This window comes from Staurois parvus, unplaced genomic scaffold (genome assembly GCF_062004578.1).
Source record: "Staurois parvus isolate SC_StPar_1 unplaced genomic scaffold, SC_StPar_1.0 ptg000130l, whole genome shotgun sequence".
Classification (NCBI taxonomy): Eukaryota; Metazoa; Chordata; class Amphibia; order Anura; family Ranidae; genus Staurois; species Staurois parvus.
The window spans coordinates 4,408,583-4,428,593 of NW_028317926.1; the positions used below are offsets into that span (position 1 = coordinate 4,408,583).

The 20,011-nt window shown below is 44.2% G+C and overlaps 1 protein-coding gene across 1 annotated transcript in view; it reads left to right on the plus strand.

Moving 5' to 3' along the window:
* LOC149466427 (transmembrane channel-like protein 2) overlaps positions 1–20,011 on the plus strand; it is a 146,103-nt gene that overhangs the window by 118,478 nt on the left and 7,614 nt on the right. Inside the window, exons 13-14 of the mRNA XM_089672548.1 lie at positions 15,669–15,736; positions 18,593–18,832. Coding sequence (XP_089528674.1) covers positions 15,669–15,736; positions 18,593–18,832 — 308 coding nt within the window. The remainder of the gene's footprint in view (positions 1–15,668; positions 15,737–18,592; positions 18,833–20,011) is intronic.

Genomic DNA, 20,011 nt, shown 5'->3' on the forward strand with positions numbered 1-20,011 from the left:
AAAATATCAGACAGAACAGCTCGCAGGATTGTGAGAAAAACAATTCAAAACCCATGTTTTACTGCACGATCCCTCCAGAAAGATCTGGCAGACACTGGAGTTGTGGTACACTATTCCACTATAAAGAGATACTTGTACAAATATGGTCTTCATGGATGAGTCATCAGAAGAAAACCTCTTCTACGTCCTCACCACAAAAATCATTGTTTGAACTTTGCAAATTAACATATAGACAAGCCTGATGCATTTTGGAAACAAGTTCTGTGGACCGATGAGGTTAAAATTGAACTTTTTGGCCGGAATGAGCAAAGGTACGTTTGGAGAAGAAGGGGCACAGAATTGAATGAAAAGAACGTCTGTCCAACTGTTAAGCCTGGGGTTGGATCAATCATGCTTTGGGGTTGTGTTGCAGCCAGTGGCACAGGGAACATCTCACGAGTAGAAAGAAAAATGGATTCAATAAAATTTCAGCAAATTTTGGATGGTAACTTGATGCCATCTGTGAAAAAACTGAAGTTAAAGAGAGGATGGCTTCTACAAATGGATAATGATCCTAAACACACCTCGAAATCCACGGGGGATTACATCAAGAGGCGTAAACTGAAGGTTTGGCCATGGCCTTCACAATCTCCTGACCTCAACATAATTGAAAATCTATGGATAGACCTTAAAAGAGCAGTGCGTGACAGACAGCCCAGAAATCTCAAAGAACTGGAAGACTTTTGTAAGGAAGAATGGGCAAAGATACCTCAAACAAGAATTGAAAGACTCTTGGCTGGCTACAAAAAGCGTTTACAAGCTGTGATACTTGCCAAAGGGGGCAGTACAAGATATTAACTCTGCAGGGTGCCCAAACTTTTGCAGACGCCATTTTTTTGTTTTCTGTTATTTTGAAAGTGTAAATGATGGAAATAAAATATAACTTTTGTTGACATATTATAAGAATGTCTAATCTGTAATTTGATGCCTTTTGGAGATTTTTCCATCTTTCCTTGGCTTCTTTATGCACATTAATACAAATTTTTATCTGGGGTGCCCAAACTTTCGATCCCCACTGTAAATATCAGTGGCAGCTATATATTTTGCCCCCTGAGGCTCCAGCCACCATCCCTTCTGTTGAATGTTGCCCACTGGAGAGGTAAGCAGGGGCATGGTTGAAAGTGCTGCCTGCAACTGTGGTCACTGAGCCTGCCATTAGCCTGTTCTACAAAGGTAAGCAAAGTGTAGTGTGTGTGTGTGTGTGTGTGTAGAGGTAGGCAGAAAAGGAATTACAGTTTGGGGTGCTCAGGTGAGCAGAGGAAGCATGTGGAGTTAAGGTGGGGGGAGGTTAGAGTGAAGAGGATGGGGGAGGATGGGGTGCAGAAGGTAGCAGGGAAATTTAGGATGCAAAGGTGTACTGACGTGGATAAAAATGTACATCACGTGTACAATAGGCTGCTTTATGCGCTAGAAATGCAGAAATAAAGTCCCCGACCCTTTTTCAGAATCACACCAAGCCATAGAACCGTGAATTTTGGTGCATGTGGAAAGGCACACGTTAGCAGATGTGTGAGAGTGTTATTGACAATTAATAGGACTGCTGTGTATCTGTTAAAATGTCAAGGACAACCAAACCTAGTATATGCATGCATATTTAAAGTGTCTGTAAAGGAAGTTTTTATTTTTTAAATAAGCAGCATGTCTATACTTACCAGCTCTGTGCAATAGAATAGCACAGAGTGGCCCTGAACCTCTTCTTGTCCCTAGCTGATGTGCCTGGCTCCTCCTCTCTGGCTCCAATAGAAAGCTGCTGCTGCTTCCCATGGGGGCACTCGTGCAAGCTCCTTCCCAAGACATGCTGTTGCATCCATTGCCACAGACAATGGGACCTCAAAAAAGTTTAGGCTTTAGAACTTCTAAGAGTGCCTTGCAGTGCAAATAGGCAGAGTAATGCATCGACCTATGGACCGCATGCCATTTAAGGGCCCCGTGACAATGGATAAAAAGTGTTAATTTGATCTTTAAAGAAAATAACACTGATCCTTTCTTAAATTGGTTACAAAGCATAGAAGTAAATCAACTCAAAGAAACAAAAACTTTACATTAAAGACTCTACAGTATATAGAAAAAACTGGTTATTTCCGAAACATTGCAGAAGTCACCCATCACCCAAGCAACAGTTTATTCACACTGGCTCCAATAAGCAGTTCAGGGGTTGGTTTTTTAGGTGTATTGCTTGAAGAAACTTGTAACAATAAGGTAATTGGGGGCATGGAATACTGCAAAAACAGCTGACACATAGTTAGGCCCAGACTGGGCATTTCAGAGTAAGCAGCCATTTTTTCCAGGGACTGGAGGGGGAAGGGGACGTTTGCGGGGGAGGTTGGTGATGGGATACTCACAGAGTCGGCCCTTCACACAGTAATGTAAAGGGGCACTGTGATATAAAGGGGACTGCACTGTGAAGGGGTACTGTAATTATTACAGTACCCTTTTACAGTGCAGTCCCTTTATATCACAATGCCCCTTTACATTATAGTGCCCCTAGCAATCACAACCCCCTATTACAGTGCCCTTTGCAGTCATGCCCCCCCCCCTTTTTCTCTCTAACTAGAGTGCCCCATTTTCCTCTCTGCCTCCCCTGCACAGTCCTACCTTCACCAGGGCAGAGGCAGGATTCAGCCCAGGTGTCTTCTTAAGGGTCTCCTGTCCTATGGACGATGCTATCCTATTAACAGGGTCAGGGGTGGGAGGAGCTGCAGAAAATACTCCTGATCTCTGTGCAGATCTCTAGTTTCTCCCTCCCCTGCACTGCTGATAGGATGCCATAGTTGTTTGGGTGGAAGAGCTGGAGGTCAGCGACAACAACGGTCTGTGTTAACCCTGTCTGGACCGCAGTCACCGCTTACCTCCCTCTGTGTGGCCCGGTCATCAACGGGCCATGGACTGGTACCAGTCTGTGGCTTGGTGGTTTGGGACCCCTATATTAACCAGTCCGGGCCTGGTCACTTCTCCCACTGTACTGGTGCGACCACTACAGCTGTCTTCTGCATTGCAACAACTCTTTCTGCACTCACCTGTTGAGGTGCTGCCTTCTCCACCACCTCCTCTATGCCAATGCAGTGGAGAGATGTCCACCAGGCTCCCGCTGAAATCTCCACTCACTCTCCTGCATCTTTGATCTCCCCTCTCCTCCAGCAGTAACCCCCATTCTCCTCCAGCACTCACAGCCAAGATGTCCTCTGAACACCTGCGGTGATCCCTGCTGCAAACAATCACCACTATCATCTTGCTCCTGTTCAATTCAGCCACACTGTTATACCTCTCCAGCCCCGCCTCTCACCGCTCTAGCATCCTCACCAATTGGCACTCGCAGCATGAGATCACAGCACATCACCCTGTATTAAAGATATCCCTGGTCTTGGCCCTGGGACCTGCGGCCCAGTGTGCCCTATGGCCAGTCTGGGCCTGCACATAGTAATTGGAAGACTGTCAGAGGTATGTGACTGACGCAGGGAACGCAGGCTTCAGATATGTTATAAACAATATAATTTATTAACACTAACAATACAAACATAAACGCAGTGCAATACTAAAACATAACACAGTGCAAACGAACCAAACCACCCACAGATAACAGTACATACAATGCAAGCGTCGTCAGGCGGGCCGGGTCAATAACAATCGGGCAGGTAGGTACAGGGGGAGCAAGCGGAGAATGGTCGGGGTCACAAGCCAGGTTCAGCAGGTAGCGGGCAGCGTGGTACAGAGGGTCAGGCAGAGGGATGGTCAGGAACGAGCCGGGGTCAGAGCAGGAGAGGGTCAGCGTAATCAGAACAGGCAGAGTTTGGCAACAAGGAAACGTACTAGCAGGAACACAGGAACAGGAATAAGAATGCAGGATTACAAGATACAGGGCCCAGGAAAAACACACACACCAAGGCCAAGACTGCAGGTCTGGCCATCACTTAAATACACCTGCATAAGCAGTTTCAGGTGTTTGGCTGACTGCAGGGTTGAGTCTCTGACTGCTGGGAGCACCCGCTGGCCAGCTCTGGTACTGCAGCCCACAAGGCAGGTGAGTCCCACCACTACTGGCAAGTCCATTCCTAACAGTACCCCCCCCCTCAAGGAGCGGCCTCAGGACGCTCCAAACAGTCCTAGCTGGGCAAAATGTTCCACCGCCCGGGTCTGGTAACTGGCGGGATATCAAAGACTGGCACATCGGGCAGGACTCCGGGCAGCGGCACACCGGGCAGGACTCCGGGCAATGGCACACCGGGAAGCGGCACATCGGGCAGGACTCCGGGCAGAGGCACATCGGGCTGAACTACGGGCAGAGGCACATCGGGCTGAACTACGGGCAGAGGCACATCGGGCTGGACTCCGGGCAGAGGCACATCGGGCTGGACTCCGGGCAGAGGCACATCGGGCTGGACTCCGGGCAGAGGCACATCGGGCTGGACTCCGGGCAGAGGCACATCGGGCTGGACTCTGGGCAGAGGCACATCGGGCTGGACTCCGGGCAGAGGCACATCGGGCTGGACTCTGGGCAGAGGCACATCGGATCACCAGGCGAAGCAGCAGGCACCGGGCCACCATGCGGAGCAGCAGGCACCGGGCCACCAGGCGGAGCAGCAGGCACCGGGCCCCCAGGCGGGGCGACAGGCATCGGGCCCCCAGGCGGGGCGACAGGCATTGGGCTCCCAGGCGGGGCGACAGGCATCGGGCCCCCAGGCGGGGCGACAGGCATCGGGCCCCCAGGCGGGGCGACAGGCACCGGCCCCCAGGCGGAGCGGCAGGCACCGAGCCCCCAGGCGGGGAGACAGGCATCGGGCCCCCAGGCGGGGCGACAGGCATCGGGCCCCCAGGTGGGGCGACAGGCATCGGGCCCCTAGGCGGGGCGACAGGCATCGGGCCCCCAGGCGGAGCGGCGGGCGCCAGACCCCCAGGCGGAGCGACAGGTCTCGGGCCCCCAGGCGGAGCGGCGGGCGCCGGACCCCCATGCGGAGCGACAGGTCTCGGGCCCCCAGGCGGAGCGGCGGGCGCCGGACCCCCAGGTGGAGCGACAGGTCTCGGGCCCCCAGGCGGAGCGGCGGGCGCCGGACCCCCAGGCGGAGCGACAGGTCTCGGGCCCCCAGGCGGAGCGGCGGGCGCCGGACCCCCAGGCGGAGCGACAGGCACCGAGTCACCAGGCACGACAGTGGGCTCCGAGTCAACTGGCATGACCACGGGCACTGGGTCAGACATTGGATCGTCTGGCTGGACAGCGGGCATCGGGTCACCAGGCATCAGGTCATTTGGCTGGACAGCGGGCACCGCGTCATCTGGCAAGGCAATGGGCACCGAATCACCAGGCACGACAGTGGGCTCCGAGTCAACTGGCACGACCACGGGCACTGGGTCAGACATTGGATCGTCTGGCTGGACAGCGGGCATCGGGTCACCAGGCATCAGGTCATTTGGCTCGACAGCAAGCACCGCGTCATCTGGCAAGGCAGTGGGCACCGAGTCACCAGGCACGACAGTGGGCTCTGAGTCAATTGGCACGACAGCGGGCACCGGGTCATCAGGTACCGGATCGTCTGGCTCGACAGCAGGCACCGGGTCATCTGACGCTGGATCGTCTGGCTTGACAGCGGGCATCGGATCACCAGGCATGCCCGCGGGCATTGGGTCATCAGGCATTGGATTGTTCTGGCTCGACAGCGGGCATCGGGTCACCAGGTATGACAGCGGACACTGGGTCACCAGGCATCAGGTCATTTGGCTGGACAGCGAGCACCGCGTCACCTGGCAAGGCAGTGGGCACCGAGTCACCAGGCACGACAGCGGGCTCTGAGTGAATTGGCACGACAACGGGCACCGGGTCATCAGGTACCGGATCGTTTGGCTCGACAGCAGGCACCGGGTCATCTGGCGCTGGATCGTCTGGCTTGACAGCGGGCATCGGGTCACCAGGCATGACAGCGGGCACTGGGTCATCAGGCATTGGATCGTCTGGCTCGACAGCGGGCATCGGGTCACCAGGTATGACAGCGGGCACCGGGTCAGCAGGTACCGGATCGTCTGGATCAACAGCGGGCATCGAGTCAACTGGCCTAATAGGATCATCAGGCTGGATCAGTTCATCAGGCTGGGTAGAAACATCATGCTGGGTAGAGGCAGCAGGCTGAATGGAGGCAGCAGGCTGAATAGAGGCATCAGGCTGAATAGAGGCATCAGGCCGGGTGGAGGCATCAGGCTGAATGGAGGCATCAGGCTGAATGGAGGCATCAGGCTGAATGGAGGCATCAGGCTGAATGGAGGCATCAGGCTGGGTAGAGGCATCAGGCTGGGTAGAGGCATCAGGCTGGGTACAGACATCAGGCTGGGTACAGACATCAGGCTGATTACAGACATCAGGTTGAAGTGCGGGTGCCGAGGTACCAGGCTGAACCACGGAAGGCCGGTTCTCAGACGGCAGGCTCACCGGTTTGGATACTGGCAGGATGGTACTGGTTAAAAAGAATTTTCGCTTTTTTCTGGTTTTAACTACTGGAGCACTGCAAGTAAACGCAGGTCTGCAAACGAATGGAGCAGCTGGAGACAGAGAAGAGCTGGAGGATAGAACAGAGGACTTCTTTACAGGGTTAAAGGCAGGATAGGTGCAGCGAGTGGGAACAGGGTACTGACATGCGGTAGATAGCAGGGCAGGAGGAGCTGTTGGGAATGCAGGAATAGAGCTTTGAGGAAATAGATTAGAAGCAGGACTGGGTTTTTGCAAGCTGACTGAGGCTGGGTGCAACAAATCTGTCCATGTCTGCAGTATGGGTTGAACAAAGCTGAGCTTACACAAAGCCTGTCTGACCAAAGACTGCACTGCGTTTATACAATCTCTTAGTATCTGTGGTGAACATGTGGAATAACGCTCCAGAAAGTAATCCACATCATCCTCTAATAACCATACCTGGTCGGCACTAAATGGTGGCAAAAATTCATCCCTGCATTCGGGGGTACCAGATGAAACCAACTCCGCACAAACCTGAATCAATGGCTGCACCTCAGAGAATTCTGTGCCCTGATCTACTAGAACATGAGCGAGCCGTATACATTCTAGCAGTTCATCCCTGGGATACTCCTTCAGAGTGTGATAAGCATATTCTCTGTCATCAAACACTAGCAGATATAAATACACAACCTCATCAAGATCCATCCTTCTCATCAACAAACCAAGATGGCTTCCCTGTGCAGCCATTTCTGGTCAGGATTGGCCTTGGTGTAATGTCAGGGCTCCCGGGTATGACCAGAGGTATGTGACTGACGCAGGGAACGCAGGCTTCAGATATGTTATAAACAATATAATTTATTAACACTAACAATACAAACATAAACGCAGTGCAATACTAAAACATAACACAGTGCAAACGAACCAAACCAAACCACCCACAGATAACAGTACATACAATGCAAGCATCGTCAGGCGGGCCGGGTCAATAACAATCGGGCAGGTAGGTACAGGGGGAGCAAGCGGAGAATGGTCGGGGTCACAAGCCAGGTTCAGCAGGCAGCATGGTACAGAGGGTCAGGCAGAGGGATGGTCAGGAACGAGCCGGGGTCAGAGCAGGAGAGGGTCAGCGTAATCAGAACAGGCAGAGTTTGGCAACAAGGAAACGTACTAGCAGGAACACAGGAACAGGAACAAGAGTGCAGGATTACAAGATACAGGGCCCAGGAAAAACACACACACCAAGGCCAAGACTGCAGGTCTGGCCATCACTTAAATACACCTGCATAAGCAGTTTCAGGTGTTTGGCTGACTGCAGGGTTGAGTCTCTGATTGCTGGGAGCACCCGCTGGCCAGCCCTGGTACTGCAGCCCACAAGGCAGGTGAGTCCCACCACTACTGGCAAGTCCATTCCTAACAAAGACAATCTTCTCCTTTAATGTGCACCAGTGCTGAATGATCTAAAACCCCAACAGCTGAAGACCATGAGGTGAGTCTAGCAAAGTTCTTTGGTATGCAAATTGATCTTCTTTGGCATTATTAATTTTGGACAGTTTAAAACCTCACAGCTGAATGCCATGAGGTAGTTCCTAAGCAGGCTAAGCTCTCACACCTGGAGACCATGAAGAAAATCTCTGACATATATCCTTCTCCTTAGTACTTTTTTGAATGGTGAACAGTCTAAGGCCTCTCAGCTAAAGGTCACAAGGCAAGTCCTTTGAGTATCTGTGTACCTTGCTCAAAGCATTGTAATTAGTAGCCATTGCCACTTCCCAACACTCGCTTGCAAGGATCAACTTAGGGTCACTACTCTTAAGTCGCCAGAACAGCTGCCAGCTTCCAGCTTCCTCTGGACACAACCCACCAATTAAGATGGAGCCTCTTAGGACCAAGGATGCCTTGTGGTGTGGTTCTGTCATCAGTTTCTGAGTGAAATCCATTTACTCTTCTAACTTCTGAGGCCTTCTAGAACAGCTGCATGGTCCATGGACTGCTTGAGAACAGCAGCCCTGCACCTCTGGAACCCTCCTGGGGAAAAGGAACCCTGCACTTCAGTGTCTCAGACTATTTATCCCCTTTCCATCCCCCTACTGGACAGTCCTCTCCAGGGATTGGCTTGAACCTAATCTATATCTATATATTCAGGCTGATTGATTGAACCGCCCTAAGCTCTGGAAATTTCTTTCAGAGGCAGGGGGAAGCAATCAATCTCTCAGCTTGTGAGACCCTGATCAGGTCAGAACAAACAATCGCTGCTCCCCTGATTACTGGTGGAGCCAAAAACCAAATTTGCATAGCATTCTACTCTAGGTGGGTGCTACATTAATGCTAGCAATAACAACCTATAGTATATACACCATATACATCAGGTGCACATCACACTTTGCCTCTTAAAAGCTCATCTTCTTTCATCTTTCAGTTTGTAAAAATGTTTGGTGCAACATACATATATGTAATGTACAGCAGTGATGGTCATCTCAATCTAGCGGTCGATGTGCACACTACTCATTTCAATGGTATCCCATTAGCGTGCGCACACGAAAAACCTCCAGAAACCTGCAAGGGGGTCCCAAGGTTTTGACTACCTAGGGGCCTCCACAAAGTCTAATTTGGCACTGGTGCCTTTCTTGTGATAAGTTTGGATTTTCAGAGCTGTAGTTGAATATATACTCCATTTTCCTGTTCTGCTTAACAAAATGGCATTTAAGTTCTGTACAGGAGTAGAAATCTAGACCAGAAGGCCTCAGACTTTTCTGAACCAGAACCCAGTTGTAAAATCTATTACTGGATCTGCCTTTTATTCACATGGGTTGCTACAGCCCTGGTAAAGTGATTGACATGACAAAGTGTCTGAAAAGTTTCAATTTAGCAAGGGATTAATCACTTTGAAATCTGTATGCAAAGATAGATGGAGTGATCTAACGAATACACCTGCCGATCTAAATAATGCCAAAATCCAACATAATTATTTGCCCCATATAGGCAATACTTGCATAATGTGAATGCTGACTCCACAGTAAATTGCAGCATTAATAGGGAGAGTTCAGTCTTCAGTGTGATGGGAACTGGAATGATTTGTAAACTCTCTCAGCACTTCAGTTGAATTTTAAATGACTTCTAAAGCAAATTTGCTTAATCTTCTATAAAAAACCATGTAGAGTATGCAGTTCCCTCATGATGTTACTCGTACTAAGAGTTCAGCAGTGCATCGATTCAAACAGAACCTAACAGCTAGGAACTTTTTGAACTAACTATTTTGCTTTATAGGATGCATTATATATTGCTGTGTCATTAATTTCTCATTTTGTTTGCTTTGCTTTCATAACAGCAACTGTATAAGATCTAGGTTCGGTCCAAGGACAAAATGACTTTGTGTAAAAATTGGTTCTTTGGAGTGCCTAGCCACACACAAGACAATCTGTACAATTTCCTATGTAGTCTGAGGGCTACCTATACAATCTATTTTATTTATATACAGATAGACAGGTTCTCATTCTACATAGTTGATGGTAGATCAGCATTAAGCTTTTCAGGGGACAAATATTTTGTCTTCCAGAATGTTACACACTTGTTTGGCCATTGTCCGACTTCAACACAGCAGTTCATGCAACAAGTCAGTCAAGATAAGTTCAAATTTGAAACAAACACATTCAGAAATCAATTGCTTTTGGGTACTCTCAAATGCTTCATGCAAACATACTGCCACCATGTAGATTAAAGTAGAACTCTTATTGAAACAGCACTGATATTATTTATACATCCGAACTTACAGTTTTCTTCCCCAGCAAAGTCCCACCAATGCTGGTTGGTTTTGCTAATTAAGTCCTCCTAATGCAGTTACCTCTGTGCTGTGACAATGATGATGCACTCCTGATTTCAGAGCAGTGTTGCCATTCTCATATAGGCTACACATGTGTGAGATGGGGAAACAGCTCTCATTGTTTGAACACTGTTTGTGTGCAGTAAATTATTGTGTGGAGTAAATTAAATGTTCAGGACTGACATTCTGCGGTTTGGCCACAAGATGCCACTGTTTTCCTAACACAGCTTCAGACTGCATAGATATTTCTATATTCATGAAGAGGTGGGGTTTTCACAGAGTTTAGAGAACAGGAAGAAGAAGAAAGAGAGCAGCCATGTTTTGTGGATGGTGAATGCAGGAGCCGTGTGAGCAGAGAATCTGATGGCATCCCGGTGTGAAAAAATGTTGCCTGGGGGTGGCCATCAGCATTGTCACTGCTGATCCACAGGTCTGTAACTTGGAAGTCATCATCTGGTCACACCTAGTTGTTCTCACTGCTTTCTGGATTGACAGCACTGCCTCTGTTGCTTAAGACTACTTTCATACTGCTCTGCATGAAAAATTTATTACAAAATTATATGCGTTTTTGCCAGGTTTTTGCTGCATTTTTCCCCGCATTGCATTAAATTCAAAGCAAAGCATTATGCATTTTGAAGCGTTTTGTTGCGTTTGCATTTTCCCCATATCATTTCCCACAATTCTAATGTGATTTTAGAAGTTATCAAGCTGGGCTTCACAGAATTGGATGACATGGGAAATCACATTATATTCTGACTTCAGTGCGATTTCAGCCCCATAGACTTTTGTGTTATCTCACAGAAGTCGCATCAGCATAGATAAGAAACATTCCTATGCAACTTTGATGGATCAGTGTTGTTTTTTTCTTTTTTTAACCCTCATCTCTCTTCTCTCATTCTTGCTGCCTAAAACCTGTTCATACTGAATCAGTTTTGATCTTTCCTTTTATCAATCAACCCTTTTATCAATCCTTTTATCGATAGATTGATCCTTTTATTGATCAGTCCTTTTTTTTGACTGATCAATCCTTTGAATGATCTATTGTACTTTTTATCTAGCAATCTATCCTGTTATCAATTGATCAATCCTTTTATTGATCAATTGTTTTATATATCAATCAATCCTTTTATCAATCCTTTTATTGAGCGATTTGATCCTTTTATTGATCAATCCTTTTATTGACTGATCAATCCTTTGATCGATCTATTGATCTTTTTACCTAGCAATCGATCTTTTTATTGATGGACCCTGTTATCAATTGATCAGTCCTTTTATTAATCAATTGTTTTGTATATCAGTCGATTAATCCTTTTATCAATTGATTAACCTTTCCTGTCATAGATTGCTCCTTCCTTCAACTGATAAAAGTATCGATCAATCGATCAAAGGAAAGTTAGATCAATCGGAGGAATGGTCAATCGATCAAAGGAAATGTTGACTGATCAAAGGAAGAGTCAATCAATTGAAGGAAGGGTTGATTGATGGATCGAAGGACTGGTTGATCGATGGATCGAAGGAAGGGTCATTTGATGGACTGAAGGAGGGGTTGACCGATCAGTCTAAGGGTCGATCGATTGAAGGAAGGGTCGGTTGAATGAAGGTAGGATCGATTGATTGAAGAAAGGCTTCAAAATCGCAGCTGTATCAAAATGCATGGATGAAATATGACCAGGGAGGAGAGGTGAGGGTTAAAAAAAATACTTAATCAAAGTCATATAGAAATATAATGTATCTTATCTATGCTGATGCGACTTTTGTGTGATAACATAGAAGTCTATGGGGCTGAAATCGCACTGATGTCCACCAGAAACCTTTTCTAAAATTGCACTGTTCTGAGTTGATTAGAAGGGCACCAGTGAATGTAATGATCTCCCTTGTCATGTGATTCTGTAAACCAGGACTTCCCAAAGGTGCATTGCATTTTTGATGCGGTTTCTATTCATTTCGATGGAGGGATGCATTTTTGGTGCTTTTTTTTACCGGACCAAACATGCACCAAAAATGCAGCAAGCAAGATTTTTTTAACCGCAACTAAAGGGCAACGAACCAGTGTGAAGAGCTACATAGGATTTAAAGGGATGCAGTTTTCTTCAACTTTTGTTAACTGAAGAAGGGACCAAAAGTGAATCAGTGTGAAAGCAGTCCTAAACCTCCCACTGTGAGCTGCAGTGTCTGGGAGTGGAAGCATGTGAGACTAAAAAGTAGGCAGATTAAAGCAGGTTTTGTTTACTTTACAAGACTTATGCATTAAATGTTAACTGTATTTGCAGAGATGCCAATCCTGGGACAGTCCCGCATCTTGGTCTTCTGCCCCGCCAATGCTCTGTCCCTGGTCATGTTCATGGGTCACAGCATCAATCTTAGCTGTTTCACTGCACATGCCCAGTAACTGAAAAATGCACTAATTGTGGGGATCGGAGCCACAAATGGGCAGTCCTTGCTCATTTAGAGACAGGGTCTGGGTGGGACCAACCAGGACTAAGAGGTTGTAATTTGGGTGCACCGGAAAGTAGTCAGATGAAATGCAGAACATGGGGGAGGCTAACAGTGTCCTGAGATCTTGGACCATAATGTTAGTTAGTATGAATTCAGGACATGTATATATACATACTATATTGCCAAAAGTATTGGGATGCCTACCTTTACACGCACATCAACTTTAATGGCATCCCAGTCTTAGTCTAATATTAACTTGACCCACCCCTTGCAGCTATAACAGCTTCAACTCTTCTGGGAAGGCTGTCCACAAGGTTTAGGAGTATGTCTATGGGAAAGTTTGACCATTCTTTCAGAAGCGCATTTGTGAGGTCAGGCACTGACGTCGGACGAGTAGGCCTGACTCACAGTCTCCGCTCTAATTCATCCCCAAGGTGTTTTATTGGGTTAAGGTCAGGACTCTGTGTAGGCCAGTCAAGTTCCTCCACCCCAAATTCGCTCATCCATGTCTTTATGGACCTTGCTTTGTGCACTGGTGCGCAGTCATGTTGGAACAGGAAGGGGCCATCCCCAAACTGTTCCCACAAAGTTGGGAGCATGAAATTGTCCAAAATGTCTTGGTACGCTGACACCTTAAGAGGTTCCGTCACTGGAACTAAGGGGCCAAGCCCAACCCCTGAAAAACAACCCCACACCATAATCCCCCCTTCATCAAACTTTACACTTTCACAATGCAGTCAGGCAAGTACCGTTCTCCTGGCAACTGCCAAGCCCAGGCACTTCCATCGGATTGAGGAAAGACAAAACAGAGGGCGCACAGGCCTAGTGCATTACCATAAAAAATGTTTAATAAAAAATAAAGTAGGTGTTGTACTCACAAATGACAATATAATCAAGGCACATCACAAAGAACAGCTGGGTCAACACCGCGCTGAGTAACAGTCCGCAATAGGGAGTGTAGACATCCAAAAGGCTGACGCGTTTCGAGGACTTGCCTCTTCCTCAGAGGGCTCTGAGGAAGAGGCAAGTCCTCGAAACGCGTCAGCCTTTTGGATGTCTACACTCCCTATTGCGGACTGTTACTCAGCGCGGTGTTGACCCAGCTGTTCTTTGTGATGTGCCTTGACTATATTGTCATTTGTGAGTACAACACCTACTTTATTTTTTATTAAACATTTTTTATGGTAATGCACTAGGCCTGTGCGCCCTCTGTTTTGTCTTTCCTCATTCAGTATATTTAGATTTCCCCGGTCCATTTGAGGGCAGCAAGGTGTGCATGTTCCAGGACATTCTTAATGTGGTTGTAGCCTGCATCGAGTCCATCCCCAAGCGCAGGAGCATTTGTGTTTGCTGGTTCTTACTTCCATCGGATTGCCAGACAGAGAAGCATGATTCATAACTCCAGAGAACATGGCTCCACTGATATAGAGTCTAGTTGTGGCGTGCTGTACACCACTACATCCAACGCTTTGCATTGCACTTGATGATGTAAGGCTTGAATGCAGCTGAATGGAAACCAATTCCATGAAACTCTCTACTCACTGTTGTTGTGCTAATCTGAAGGCCACACAAAGTTTGGAGGTTGTTAACTATTGACTCTGTAGACAGTTGGCAACTTCTGTGCACTGTGCGCTGCAGCATGCGATGACCTCACTCTTTCATTTTACGTGGCCTACCACTTTGTGGCTGAATTGCTGTTGTTTCCAGTTGCTTCCACTTCATTATAATACCACTAACAGTTGCCCATGGAATATTTAGTAGCAAGGAAATTTCATGGATGGACTTATTACACAGGTGGCAACCTATCACGCTACCATGCTTGAATTCACTGAACTCCATTCTTTCACAAATGTTTGTAGAAGCAGTCTGCATGCCTATGTGCTTGATTTTATACACCTGTGGCCATGGAGGTGATTGGAACACTTGAATCCAATGATTTTCAGGGGTGTCCCAATACTTTTGGCAATGTAGTATATATATATATATATATATATATATATATATATATATATATATATATATATCATCTTTTAGAAGTGAGGGAATCTATTCAGTAAGCAAACCAATGTGTTAATGAACTCAACATTTGGCAGAATTAAAGCTTACTGTACATCCAGTCATAAGCATTTTTTAATTTTTGATCCTCACTGATGCATTTCGTCCAAAAGGACACTATCAAGTGTTGACATCACACCGCTGCCGATCCCGAGTCAGCAGCAGCTATACATGTAAGCTAGTATATATTGTTTTGTTTGGAGGTTTTTTTACTTACATATCTTAATAAATACTATACTATTGGAGACTGATTCACTCGTAAGTCTTATTTTGTCCTAGCCCAATCCCATCGAGAGGTACTTGTGGATTCAGCTGCTGAGCAACAACATTTACACACTACGCCTTTTTATGACACATGGTCATTTATGCTGTTATAATGACAGCTATTGGTTCCAGTGAGTTTTGAATTCACAGGGAGGCGGTGGTGGACTTATGAATTCTTTACACAAAGAAGGATCTCAGTTGTTATGGTGGTGGACTGAATATTTCAAGTTTTCTCACTTGGACGTTATGCTATATAGACTGTCTTGTCACTTTGTTTTTATATTTTTTACATTTCTTTGGATCACATTTCTGTTTGTTTGTATGTATAATTATTTCCGTGGTGCTGCACTTTTTGCTTTTCTAAGCAAAAACAACATGGTTTCTATTATGGTGAGGACTATTAGTGTGATAGAAGTTCTAACCCTTCCCTGCTCTATCCAAAAGGTAGGTTAGATTTGGTCTCTAAGGGATCATTCTAAATCCTATATTGAAAGTAAATTGATAAACTGCATGCTCTTGTTTAACACTGTAGAATGTATTTCTAATTTGTGTTTGAAAAATGAAGTTTTAGTTATTGTATATACCTTTTTTGTAAAGCAATAACACCTTTACATTTATCCCCCTTAGCCTTCCTATGCAGAGTTTGATATCAGTGGTAATGTTCTAGGACTGGTCTTCAATCAAGGAATGATCTGGTAACATTATCCTGAATTTCTAGTAACTGTGTGGTAACTTGTTTGTTATTTATATAGTGCTTTTACTACTTTGCAGATTACTTTCTTACCTGCTTCTAACCCACATTTGCTGGACACTGTTATACTGCAAAAATTATATGTACTGTGTGTATTATATGTATGTATATAATTATGTAGAAAGAGTTATGGGCACAAGGCTGGAAAAAACTGTGCAGGAGCCTGAGACTGAACCCACGATCTGCTGATCGCAGTTGCAATGCTTTTTAGGCTGTTGTAAAAATAAATAATATATGCATATATTTAACCTGCAAAATAATGTTAATTCATTAGTTTTTATCATGTAAATGTATCCTTTATTATATTGTAATTGTGTGTTTTGCTGAGAAATCTCTTTTAAATGGTAATAAATAGAAATCAAACACTTAAAAAGTAAATCCACTTTCGTTCAGAATAAAAAAAACAATCCCTTCTGGGTAATCTGTGTAAATTGCAAGGATTAAAAAAAAACTTAGTTGCAGAGTCCTACCTGTTTTTGCTCTAAAGAAATAGCTGTTTATTTGTGTAGAGTAAATCTGAATGGGTGTGATTTTTTTTTTCCTTATTGATCTGCTGATCTTTCAGCATTCTAACAAAGAAAGTTGCAGTGTCTGCATCGCTTTAGATGTAAAAATTCATTTGTAAGTATCTCACCAAAAACGACAATTTTTTGTTGCAGAGGATACCTAAAATCTGACATATATTTTGGGAAAATCAGAGAGCCAATGACACAAGGGGCAAATTACATTTCTGGGGAAGTTCTGCACAACATCTGTGTCCAGAACGCCTCCAGATTAGCATATTGCATGGAGTTTTACTGAAAATGACAGAGCTGCAGTCTGAAAAGGAAAGTTAATTTTTAATAACATTAAATTTACAATATGGTTTCTGTAGCAATTGTATATGGAAGAGTAGTATTTTTATATATATATATATATATATATATATATATATATATATATTCTGTGAAAGTGGAGTTAATCTTTAAACAGAGGAAAGTAAAGAGAAAGAGTGGAAAAGCATGGGGGGAAAGGGAAGAGAGAAGGCAATTTCCAAAACAGGGCAGGGATACATAGCATCTGTGATACAACTAGGTAACAAAAGGATAAAAGTGGTTCGTTGCACAGAAAGATTAATAAATAATTATGAAATCCCTGACTGAAGTCATATTTGATCAGGGCTCCAAGATACAAAGAGATTTGCTCTGGTAGTTATTTGGAAGGGGAAGCAGGCAGCTTTTGCTCCAGTCAGCAAATAGCTGTCGGGATATTTTTTATAGAACTTCATATTCTTGTAATCTGTTCAATTATTAAAGATCTGGCAGTGTGTTAGGAAAGCAATTGTGTATGTACAGTAAAGCAGATGCAAGAATTTATTTTCAGCTTCAGCTGAACTTACCTAATTTAAACTCTCAAATACAATAGCAGAAAAACAAAATGAGTCTCATTAAAATAATGAGGAGCTTGGCTGTCTCTTGTAGACACTTGCAAGCAGTGACCTTCCATGCCAAGGGCCAAATCGGTATAAAAGGCAAAACTGTCTGTTCTAGAGTTGTTAAAAATATGGAAAATGTCCAAAAATATATGGCTGCAAGTATAGTTCTCTAGTAAATGAGTAACAATGGGAGCATTTTTTTCAGATTTGGCTAAAACATGTAACAAATAAAGAATTATTTTAGCCTTTTCAAAAATAATTACATCGGCTGTAATCATTTTTCTTCAGTTAAAAAATATTTTAAAACTATAAAAAAAAGTTAATTTGATTTTGACACTAATTTTTTAAGCTTTTTATTTAAATGATTGCAGCATGATAATTAGTAAATTACACTATGCACAGTCATTTAAACTTATTTTTGCTTTCTAAAATGTGTTATCACTGGCTTAAGTCAGTTATTAATTAAAGGCTGAGGTTAGTTGTAAACTGTAGTGAACATGTGCTCCTTTGAAAGCTTGTCTGAATGTTATTAATAATAGTCAATTGACTAATGTATTTCGGCAGTGATCATTAACTAGGAAACACTGTTAATTGTCTTCAGTCTCTTTACTTACAGTATTCCTTATGTTTCATTTAAGCATTTCTTTAGGCATTTTTTAAAGTTTTGGATAGAGTGTGGAAGAGAAAGAAACTTTGAAGATAAACTATTACTTCCACTCTCTGGAACAGGGAAAAGAAAAAAACATGACGGGTCCTAAACATTACCTACTCTATCCAAAAGTAAAAAATACAAGATTTGACTACAGAAAAATAGTAAAATAGTCAGGGTGAAAACAAGACACAAGCCCATCTTGTTCAACCAATAGAAAAAAAAATGAAAACCTCCATATACACAATCCTATACCAACAATTGATGCGAGGGAAGGAAAAAAAAAGATACACTTTATTACAATTTTAATACTGCTAACCTTTTAGAACAATGTACAGCTGTACATAGGGGTCCCCGAGTTACGAACAAGGGTTTTTTTGGTTTGTTCTTAAGTTGAATTTGTGTGTAAGTTGAAGCAGGTAAATGTTTTAAGTGTAGCTCCAGCCAAAAAAATTATTTCTATGTTTTTGGGATAGCAAAGGGGAGGGTTAACACCCCAGTAATGTTGTCTGTGCCCCTGTTCATAAGATTTCACCTCACTTTCTGTCCCTGTGACAATTGGATTTTGAAAATTTTGGGTTGTTGTTGAAACAAGGATTGGTGATAAACCTTCAGTGGAGACCCCTTTTTCGTTCGTAACTCAAATGTTTGTAACTCGGGGACTGCCTGTAGTGTATGTTACTTATATTTTATATAATAATATGTTAGAGTAAAGGCCTTTGTTGTTTCTTTCACAGGATGGGATCATTTTACGCTCCAGGACTGATTGGAATTAATGTCCTTAGGTTGCTCACTTCAATGTACTTTCAGTGTTGGGCTGTTATGAGCAGTAATGTTCCTCATGAGCGGGTCTTCAAAGCATCTAAATCAAATAATTTCTACATGGGACTTCTCCTCCTTATTCTTTTCTTGAGTCTTCTGCCTGTGGCTTATACAATTATGTCTCTTCCACCATCATTTGACTGTGGGCCATTTAGGTATGAATGAAGGAACCATATTCCATATATGTAATTGTAACCAGCTGCTGACAAGCTTAATTAAATGCCATTCAATATGGTACATTGTCTTGACTCTGCAAGCTGTCAATTACAGATTTTTTTTTGGTCTTGATACTATTAATGACTGGTGATTGCCTGTTTTCTTAACCCCCCTGGCGGTATTCCTGAGTGTAGCTCGGGGTAAAGTTTCAGAACCAAAAGCGGTAACCGCGAGCTACACTCGGGCTTACCATGTGGCGTTGCTCAGGGATTCCCTGCAGCGCTTACCTTGTCCTTCGCTCCCGCGATGCGTCCCCTGCAGCGTCCTTGGCCATCTCCTCCCGCCGATGCCAGCATCGGTTTACGTGTTCCGGTCCCTGCGAGCGTCGGGACATCGGGGGCCGGAAGCGGCGGCAAATGTAAAAATTCAAAAAAATTTCATTTTCTAATAAACTAAAATAACATCGTAAAACATTACTGTTTCAAACCATTTCACATACATTTTGTCCCTAACGCTTTGTCCTGTGCCCTGCCTGCATTTTGACTATTCTTTCTGCCTGGAAACTTAGAAAAGTCCATGGCGTCCAAAAAGCGTCCCTTTAGGTCAAAATCGGTTTTAGACCAGCTAGAGAACAGCGATAATAAATCAGAACCACTTGCAGAATTGAGTGATATTGATTTGTGGGGAAATTCGTCATCACACTGAAAACGATTTTGTGACTTTGCTCAGTGATGTGAGAACTTGGTGCTATATTTCAAATTTCAGTATTTTTGGTTTGATTATATTATTGAATTTAATTTAATATTATTATTTTATTATTTTTTAGGATTATTTATTAAATTATAATTTATGATTTCATGTTTCAAGTTTTATGCTACCCGGAATGTTTACTAGACTCTTGCTCGGGAAAGATTTCAGTGAGTTATTCCTAAAAATTACAAGCCTACAATAAAAAAACGACATATTTCCATGCAAAAAAATGTACTGCTTTCAGCACAGAAATATGGACATAATCATACAGCTAGGGAGGTTAAACCGATTCACTGCAGATCAAAGATACCTACGCACAAATGCTAAGTGATATATCGGCATTTCAATGTTTTAAAGATGAATGATGTCTCAGTGATGAAACCCAGTCATATTTTGTCACTTTGTCTGTGCAGTGATTATGCTGTAAA